Source organism: Triticum dicoccoides, chromosome 4A (genome assembly GCF_002162155.2).
Source record: "Triticum dicoccoides isolate Atlit2015 ecotype Zavitan chromosome 4A, WEW_v2.0, whole genome shotgun sequence".
NCBI lineage: Eukaryota > Viridiplantae > Streptophyta > Magnoliopsida > Poales > Poaceae > Triticum > Triticum dicoccoides.
In genome coordinates this window covers 608,153,091-608,162,245 of record NC_041386.1, presented here as the reverse complement: position 1 = coordinate 608,162,245, position 9,155 = coordinate 608,153,091, and the positions used below count along the sequence as shown (strand labels likewise).

At 45.5% G+C, this 9,155-nt stretch overlaps 1 protein-coding gene across 1 annotated transcript; it reads right to left on the bottom strand.

Annotated features, from left to right (window-relative positions):
* Positions 1-3,939: 3,939 nt before the first annotated feature.
* LOC119287288 (ribosome-binding factor PSRP1, chloroplastic-like) lies at positions 3,940-5,665 on the bottom strand. Its single transcript, XM_037566806.1, has 4 exons — positions 5,279-5,665; positions 4,767-5,186; positions 4,405-4,513; positions 3,940-4,243 (listed from the first exon to the last, which is right to left on the bottom strand). Exons 1-4 carry the CDS (start codon positions 5,522-5,524, stop codon positions 4,119-4,121), a joined length of 900 nt encoding a protein of 299 aa, XP_037422703.1. The 5' UTR covers positions 5,525-5,665; the 3' UTR covers positions 3,940-4,118.
* Positions 5,666-9,155: the final 3,490 nt, after the last annotated feature.

Below are 9,155 nucleotides of genomic sequence, written 5' to 3'. Positions count from 1 at the left end.
GTTGGTTATGGCAGATTGCACTGCATAAGAATGAGCTAAATAATTTAATTATCATTCTCATACAAGACTCAGTGCTAGCTAAATCATAATTAACTTACAGTAGCGTTGTGGCATGGATGAAGGCGAAGAGAGTACATAAATGGGAGATTATGTAGATTTTGTTGTCTGCTTCCAATATTATGTATACGTTTTCTTTTCCTTCATCTAATTTATGAATATATACTATGTACAAGCAAGGAGATGAACAGAGAAATCAGTTAGTGTACAACATCACATCACACTTTTTCAGTGAATTAACTTTAGGTTCCACAACTGTTTTCGCTTGAATATTTGTTGAATTTCCTTTTTACTTTTCAGTAAATGAGTACTATCCTGCAAATTGTATGTATGAAGAAGTATTTACAAAGTTCTGCTCTGCGTAGAATTGAAAATATCAGGGCATTGTTATCGTTTATCCTGTTATCGGTGTACGGTTTGGCCGATCCCAGTGAGACATGGCTCGAGCGTATGTTGTCGATGCGACAATGAGAAGATCCTCTCTTTGAGCCCTCTCCCTCTCGTTTTGCCTCTCATGCTTCCTGTTTCTCTATTCTCAAGGGAGGTTCACTGGTTCTTTTGCAGGTTTGTGTTACTATTTGTCTTGTTTAAATGGCCAAAGGTTCATGGGAATTTCTATGGAATGTCACTCAAGGAGGGTCAGACATAGTTCAAAGTTGAGTGATATCCTCATGGCCAACAAGGATTGATCCTGATTCAAGATGGAAAGTTTTGCTTTCGTGCGAGTGTCATATACATGTATTGTTTCTTGGGCATTGAAAGTTAAGGAAAACACTTGTTTGATTGGTTGAGCGCAGCTTCCCATTTGTTACTTCAGTTAGAAAATTTCAGTTTGGGTCTGCACCATAATTCCTAACAATTCAATGAAGGTCCGGTTTTGTTTTATCCTTTTTTATTGCTTCATATTCAATGAGTTCCAAGATATATTAGATAACTATTAATAGTTGTAGATGTTGCAGGTTGCAGATACTAAATTTAGGATTCATTTAGTATCCAATGCTTTCATTTTCACACCGGTACTGAATGATCCAATACTAAATTTAGGGGTCATTTTCCAGCTACACCATGTATTTGATTTTTCACTTCGTGACAATAAGTGTCAATTATACTAGCATGTCCTGAACTCTTTTGCTTGGTCATGAGGAGAGCAGTGGGTGAAAATGTTGGTTTAGAAATTCAGAACATCAAAGAAGTGGTCGGGGGTCTGGTCATGGTAAGCAAACACTTTACAGTGTGAGTCCGGCTTATCATTTGGACTTGATTTAATGATATGAACAATGATGCGTACGCATTTCCAGAATATAGTTTCTTCAATGCAGCGTGTGTGTCTTTTACTCTAGCTTTTGTATGCTAATACTTCCACAAAAATGTATGGCATCTTTGCATTGTACATTATAATGTCTGATTATTTGTTAGTCAGGTTGAGATCATAAATGCATCATTAGTCCATCGATCCAGTGTGATTGCTTAGATCCAGCAGGGCATACCTTGCTGCTAGCTTTATACTATCTAGAGCATATTTCTTTTTCTCTTTGTTTAATTAAATAGCATAATACTATTGTTATCAAGAAATATGAACAGGCGACATTATAGATCTATGTCTTCATGTTCCCACCTGATGTTCTTCCATTTACAGCAATCTACTTGTTGGGTGATAATCTTGACAATCATAAAACCTTTCAGGTCTGCCTATCTGTTGATGGTGATTCTAGCAAAGGTAATGATGCAGCAAAAATGATGGGAGCGACTCTTCTCGAGATATCTTGCAAGTTTGTGCCCGCTTTCCAGAATCTGAGAAACTAAAACTCATGAGTATTTTGTTGTGTTTATTATCACAGCGGACACCACAATTCTAAAGCTGTTACGACTCGGGAGATGAGTGCCTGATGGTACTGTTGCTGCATGTCGGCCAGCCCTATCAGTATCGATCTGCCGTTTTGGGCTACAGCTAAGCTTTGCTACTGCTCTAAATTGCAGTCTTTTGACCAACCGTGTTACCAATGATCAATAAATTTTCCCTTCCAGCATTGCCTTAATTGTCTCTACTCTGGCACTGCAAGGTTTGGTTGTCAATTTTGTGGTAGTCATTTTGCAACAGTGAGTAGTGGTTTCTTTTCAGAAAAGAGTAGTGTGTTGTTTGTGTGGGTGCACATTATTTAGAATCTTATTGTCGTTGCTTTCAAAATAAGTATCATGGTGCCTGCCCACATATTCAGCTCATAATTTGTCGTTGCTTTCCACTTTGTTTATACAGATGTTTCTTCGTGCAATGAATTAGAATTAATCATGAAATAATTTTCTTAAGATTTCGTGAAGCTGCTCATTGGCTCTTGCCTGCTCATTGTTTAATCTGGTCCGTGCTTAATGCTTTGTTTAGCATGTTGCTTAGCTGTGTTAAGTGCTTGGTCTTTGTTTAGCTTTGTGTTGTCATTAGTGCATGGTACTCATTGTTTATTGTGATCAGTGCTTAATACCTTGTTTACTGAACTTTGTTTGCTCCTACTTAATTAAAAAGCTGATGCCAGTGTTCATTGTTTACTGAACTTTGCAAGTGGTGATTGTTTATTTGTTAAAAATGGATGTGTCATGTGCTTGGTGTGCATAACCCTTCACAAACCTCTTTAATAAACATGTTAGGTTGTCGGCAGTAGCGACATCAAAGGATGGAGGGTGCGCCTGCTATAACTCCGGCGGGACGCTAGAGCTCGTGGCGACGTTTACAGCGGTGTGCCTGGGTGCCATGCAGGATGGATCTGACTCTGTGGCCGAGATGACGAGGACCAACTGAGGGGGGCTCGACAAGGCGGCGCTGCCAGCCATGCCGGTGTTCAGATTCAAGACGGGGCCGCGATGGGTTGTTAGTTGGTACTCCCTCCGTTTCAAAATAGATTGTACTAGCTTTATAATAAAGTTAGTACAATGTTGAGTCATCTATTTTAGAACGGAGGGAGTAGCTGCTGCATACGTGTTGCTTCATTGTTTTTCCTTACTAGAAGCGTGGGTGCCTACCGCTGCTTGATGGTTAGCCATCGAGTTCATAATTTTCTGTGTTAGCTTGCTTCAGTTGGAACCGATATTGTTTTGACATGATTAGTATATCGTAATACTACTTGCCTTTTGCATATGCACCCGTTAATGTCTATAATGTGATTCTCTTCTAGATAAATTTGCATTTCTGCTGCTTTGATCTGTTGAAAATGTCACTTAAAGCACATTACTTACTTAGTAAAAAGAAAGACCTTGGAAGCGGCGCGCCCCAACTACTAGTTTCCTTCATTTTCTGGGTTTGTACTTTGTACCTGCAGGAAGAGTGAGGCATGAACACGCCGCAACTTTCCCCGACATCGGCCACATCGCCGTCCAATCCATCAAGGAAGGTATGCACGCTTCTCCTCCTGCCTTGCTTTGTACACTAGTGTATTTCAGAAAACCCCAATCATGGTTCATACTATTGTGCACACATCTACTATATGCATGATGTCATGGCTAATTCTTGCTGGTGGCTGGTGCTGGCTTGCGCAGGTCGAGAGCAGAGGCCTGTGGTTCCATCTCGCCGACTCCATGGCCGTCCACGGGATCAACCAAGCATGGCACCTTCAAGCAGATGCAGCTCTGCTTCCAGATTCTGAGTAGGCAGGCTAACGGGTTGCAGCAGTATGCAGTGTGTGTGTGTGTGTGTGTAATATTGGGATACATGTGTTGTTCAGAGTCTGGTCTTTCTTTCAGTGAAGTTTAATAAACAGATTCTCAGCTCAAACATGTTTTACTAGCACTAGAGTAGCAGCTTCTTTCTTATGCAGATCAGAGCTTCACAAGGGCAGGTTTTCGATTTTTAGGCGATTACTGATTACTTAATCACTTCTGAAAAAACTTACCAACTGGTGTGTGTGTGTGGGATCATCATGAGTTAACACAGCTCAGAAAGCGTCTGTTAATTTGCACAAGGGAGAAGGGAGGGACTGTCTGGTCTGATCTGATGAAACACCACACCCACCACCATCATCAGGGAAAAAACAGACCGACTAATGCAGCTACAGCTAGTGAGTGACTTGGTGCCATGGTCAGCCGGCGACGGGGTGCTCCTTCTCCTTGGCATTGACGGTGGCCTTGTCGACGTGGCCGTCCTGCTTGGGGATGATGAGCCCAAACCCTCCCTCATTCCTCTTGTACAGGATGTTCACCTCCCCTGCATTTCGTCCCACAGTTCAGGTCAGTTAGCTTCTCTTTAGACTAGTTCAGGGTAAGTTCAGTTAACTTTAGTTCAGATAAGTTAAGTTGAGTTGTGCAAAACAACAGTTTCCATGGAGCAAATGCAAGGGCAAGCGCAATGGTGCAGCAAGGACGTGCCTGTCTGCTCGTTCCTGAAGGCGTAGAAGTCATGGTCGACGTTCTCGAGCTGCTCCAGCGCCTCGTCCACCGTCAGCGGCGCCATCTCGAACACCTTGGTGCGCACAACCTGCAAACCAACAACATAGTTGATGAGCTCACACATCAGAGCCTGGCACCAATTGATCAATCAATCTTGAATCCTGACACAGCAGCATAGTATATGAATTCTCTTCTTCATAAAGACTAATTGTAAATTCCTGAACTACTAGATCAGATGGTGAATGAATAAAAGGTGCAAAATTATCAGTCAAAACAGTTGTAAACAAGTGGCATTTTCCTGAACGCAAGCAAAATAGATGGATTGGTCTGTCGGTGGTCACCTTGGTGAGCACGCTCTCCTCGTCCTCGGCGCCGATGACCTCGACCAGCTCGTCGTCCTCCTCCTCCTCCTCTGCCTCCGATTCATCTTCGACATCGGACAGCCCGGAGGACTGCCACTCCTTGGTGCCCTTGAGGTGGCGCACGTCCGTCTCCTTCTCCTTGATCTTGCGCAGCTTGCGCTTGACGACGGCGGCGGCGGCGTCGATGGAGGCGTAGGATGACTCCTCCTCCTCCTCGGCGCGCACGACGCCGTGGCGCCTGGTGAAGAGCGTGACCTCGCAGCGGGAGAGCTTGGGGCCCTTGCTGAGGTCGCCGCCGCGGGCGGAGAGGCGCACGTCCACCTCCCGCACCAGGTGCGCGTGGTTGTGCACCGCGCGCCCCACCTTGTCCTCGATGTGCTCCTTGAGCTTCTCCGTCAGCTGCGAGCGAGCCCAAGAAGCGGGATTCAGGTGGGGAATCCATGGCGCGTTATTTGCGCGGATTGCGGGACTGGGGGGAAGAAAGATGTTACCTTGACGTTGCGGCCCTGCATGATGAGGCGCGCCGAGGAGAGCGGCCCGTCCCAGGCCGCGCGCACGGAGATGGAGACGGAGGAGGGGCGGTCGGTGGCGGCGGCCAGGGTGAGGGCGCGGCCGAGGAAGCCGGAGCGGAGGGCGCGGGGGCTGGGAGTGACGTGGTGGCGGGTGCGGGGGGCGAGGACAGAGGAGGAGGTGGAGGGCCACGCCGTGGCCGTGGCCGCCGTCGCCGCCATGCTCATCTACTGGACGGACAGAGAGAAAGACACAAACTTTGGCAGCAGCAGCTCCAGCGGAGAAGAGTGGCAAAGAGAAGATGGATTGGACTGGATTGGATTCTCTGAATCTTGTTTGTAGAGAAGAGAAGAGCAATGTATGCAGGGAGGGGAGGGGAGGAGCAGTGATGTGGATTGGTCCTATCCTATCCACTCGAGATTGATTTTCCTTTCTTTCACCGCCGGGAAATGCCAAACCACGGCGTCGGCGTCGGCGTCGGCGTCGGCCGTGGGGACAGTAGGCCGCACACACCGCCGCGTCGGCCCGGGGTCTGCACCTGCCTGCCTGCCTGCCATGTTCCAACGTTTCTTTCTGACAGCAACCAGCCGCTGCATCCAAATCCAAATCCAAATCCAATCCAACTGATACCATCGTACGTCTAGTCTCGTCTATCCAAAGAAAACGAGTGTTTGACAAAAAACTACCAGAATTGAGGCTTCCGTCCCACAGAACTACCATTTTTTAAAAAGTGGTCGATAACTACCAAAAAATTGGAAGCGCGTGACTAAAAACTACCAAGTTGACGAATTGACCGTTTTAGAGCGTTTAAACCCGTTTCTGACAGCAGTGGCTCACATGTCAGGTGGACGCCAGCGGTAACGGCTAACGGCGCTCCCTCGTAGCCGTTAGACCCGGCCGTCGCGGTCGCACCTGGTCGGACCGGGCCGCATCGGACCAGGTATAAGCTGGCCGACCGGGCTTGTCCCCACCTGCTCCCTCACTCTCCCCCGAGCTCACTCCCCACTTTGCTCTGCTCTGCTTCTTCTCGCTCTCCGGCGACGCCACGACCGACCATGCTGTCCTGGCCCAATAGTAACGAGACCTCGGACGACGATGACGAGTTCATGAGCGAGTTCAGCAGCATGCAGATGGAGTATTTCGTAAGTCAGCTAACTGTATCCTCTCCTCTCCTTCTTGTGTTCTAGGGTTAGGGTTAGGGTTTGAAGATAATCGAGATTTCTTCCATTTAAGTTCATATATGTGAGTTGTAGTTGATACATATATGTTTTTGCTGCTGCAGCAAACTCCTGACACTGTGATAGACCCAAGCTTCTGTGGGCTTGTGACTGAATCTGACAGAAGGTGCATCCTGCACAGGCAGAGGGCATGCAAGTTTGTGGCATTTGAAGGCACTGACACTGGCAGGAGATTCATCGGATGTGCTACTGAGGTAATGGACCAACTTGGTGTGGATTTGATTAGCTTGTTTTTCTGCTATGTAGTGGAAACAGAGTAGCGTTTAGTTGTTGTTTTTCTGAATTTTCCTTAAGTGTGAAAACTTATGTATATCTGAATATTGTACTTGTAGCAGGGAGCACTGGAAACATATTGATGTGTTGTATTTTGAATATAGAGCTAGCTAGTGTACCTATGTATAGCACATGTGTTTATGATTTGTTATTCTGAATTTGCTTGTTATCTGTGGTGTTCACTACAAATATAATTTGATTTTCAGGATGGTGTGAACTGTGGTGTTCAGGAGTGGGTAGATGCCCCCTGGCCTGTAATTCTGCAAAGGTGCTTAACCAAGCTCTAGGATATGTATCATGAGCAGAACCTTGGTAGAGCCCAGGATAATGAGGCTCATGGGACAGAGGTTGCAAAATTGCATAAGGAGCTTGATTCTCTGGCCAATCAGTATAGCCAGCTGGTGGATGATGTGTCCAAGTTGTTTGATTATCAGGATGGAATCAAATCTCATGACATGGATTGCACAAGCCAGGCAATCAATGAACTGAAGGAGAAGAAGAAGCAACTTGAGGAGCAGGCAAAGATTGAGCTTCAAATGGAGAAGCTTAAGCTCAAAAAAGAACAAAGGTGCATCCTTCAGAGTCAAGCTGATATAATCCAAAACACTAGGAAGGCCATGAAGGAGATAGAGGTGGACAGAGACCACCTTAAAGAAGAGAAGAAGAAGCTGGAGAATGTCATTGCTGAGCTCCTGAAGGTTGGTCATGGGTGCAAGGAAAAGCTGGACAAGATCAAGGAAGTTGTGATGGAGGAGTGAAGTGGCAGCTCTGGATGGTAAGTATATATGAGGCCTATATATATAACTGGCCTTGCTATGTTATCTGATGCAAATATGCATCTTAGCTAGCTATAATACTATATATGAACTGTCCTGGTTTCAGATCATTTTGGGGATTTGTTTTTTGGTGCCCATGGCACTGCATGTGATCTGTAATGCTTTAAGATATTAACTGTCTATGAACTCCAAGTTGTAATGCCAAGTATGGATAGTAAGTTAGCTTATGAACTATAGTCCATGATGATGTTAAATTTCTATATTTGTTTTCATAATCTGTTGCATCCAGTACTGACCTATATATAGCACATAGATAGCACATAGAATTATCTGATCTTGGATACACCAGAGATAGCACATATTCTCTGTAACATAGATAACACATAGTCTCTCTAACATAGATAGCACATACATGCAAATCAAGTTTCAGATAAACATAACTGACGATACTGAACTTGTGAACACTGACGAAACTGAATTAGCTAACACTAATTTTAGAGCAGGTTTCAGAGATAGGTTCACTTAGCCAACTTGAATAACATTGGATCTACTGCTCATCTTTAGGATTTGCTAAGCGCGCAGAGCGACGCATGATTTGCTTGATCTGCCTTGGATATGTCTGCTTCTGCACTTCCTCCTCTTCATCGTCTTCGTCGATGACGATGCTGGAGGGGGATGACGGCGAGCCTGCTCTGTAGGTGGCGCAACTATCTGCAAGTCGTCGCCGTCCTCTTCCTGCACTGCTACATTAGTTGCAGCTTGTGTCGGAGCAACATAGCGGTGGGCTTCCCATAGCGGTGGCCATCATCGGAGGACTCTGCCTCTCTCATTGCCCATAGTAGAGTGTCGATGGGAAGGATACCCTTACCTTTAGTTCCATAGCTCTACTGCATGCACTTCTTCTCTTGAGGCGTCGCCTTCTTCTGGACTAGGTCAGCAGCATCTACTAGTCCATCCGCGCTGTTGTATCTCGTAGCTATCTTCATGTAGTCTAGGAATAGATCTTGGTCACCCCGCGCCGAACCAAATAGCATGGCAACCCAGCCCTTGCCAGTGGGGAATGGGTTGAGCCATGGGTCTGGTGTGGAGGAGGAACCAGCCATGGGTGAAGAGAGGATGTGGTTGTGAGAGAAGTGGCGAGTGAGGTGAAGTTGTGGAGATCCAGTGAGGCTGATGTTAAGTAGTTGAAGAAAGAGGAGATGTAGTAAAGAGAGGTGGAGTGATGCAGTAAAGAAGTTGAATTCAGTGAGACTTGGTGGTAGTTGTGCTGTAGTTATTGCGTGGTGAAACTTGTGCTGTTTAAAGTTGACAGAAACTTGTGCAGATTTAGAGGCAGTGCACAATAATTCAGATTCAGAGGTAGTTCAGAGCAGGTTTCATTCACATAGATCAACCATGCTAACTTAAAACATAGTACTTCGCATCATCACATACAATTGATCTAAGTTGCTAAACTTAAAACAGGTAGATCATACACGCACAAACAATTACAGAGCACAAATTAAGAAAATTCAGTTAACTTCGCATACATTCAGAGAAATTGATAAGAATTCATACAAGCTGACATTTAT

What these genes read in the sequence shown, in the direction of transcription:
- LOC119287288 (XM_037566806.1), bottom strand. Translation starts at nt 5,524, where the DNA reads ATGAGCATGGCGGCGACGGCGGCCACGGCCACGGCGTGGCCCTCCACC. An exon ending in TGCAGGGCCGCAACGTCAAG is followed by an intron (nt 5,187 to 5,278) that starts GTAACATCTTTC and finishes GCTCGCTCGCAG; the next exon opens with CTGACGGAGAAGCTCAAGGA. An exon ending in CTTCAGGAACGAGCAGACAG is followed by an intron (nt 4,244 to 4,404) that starts GCACGTCCTTGC and finishes GACGAAATGCAG; the next exon opens with GGGAGGTGAACATCCTGTAC.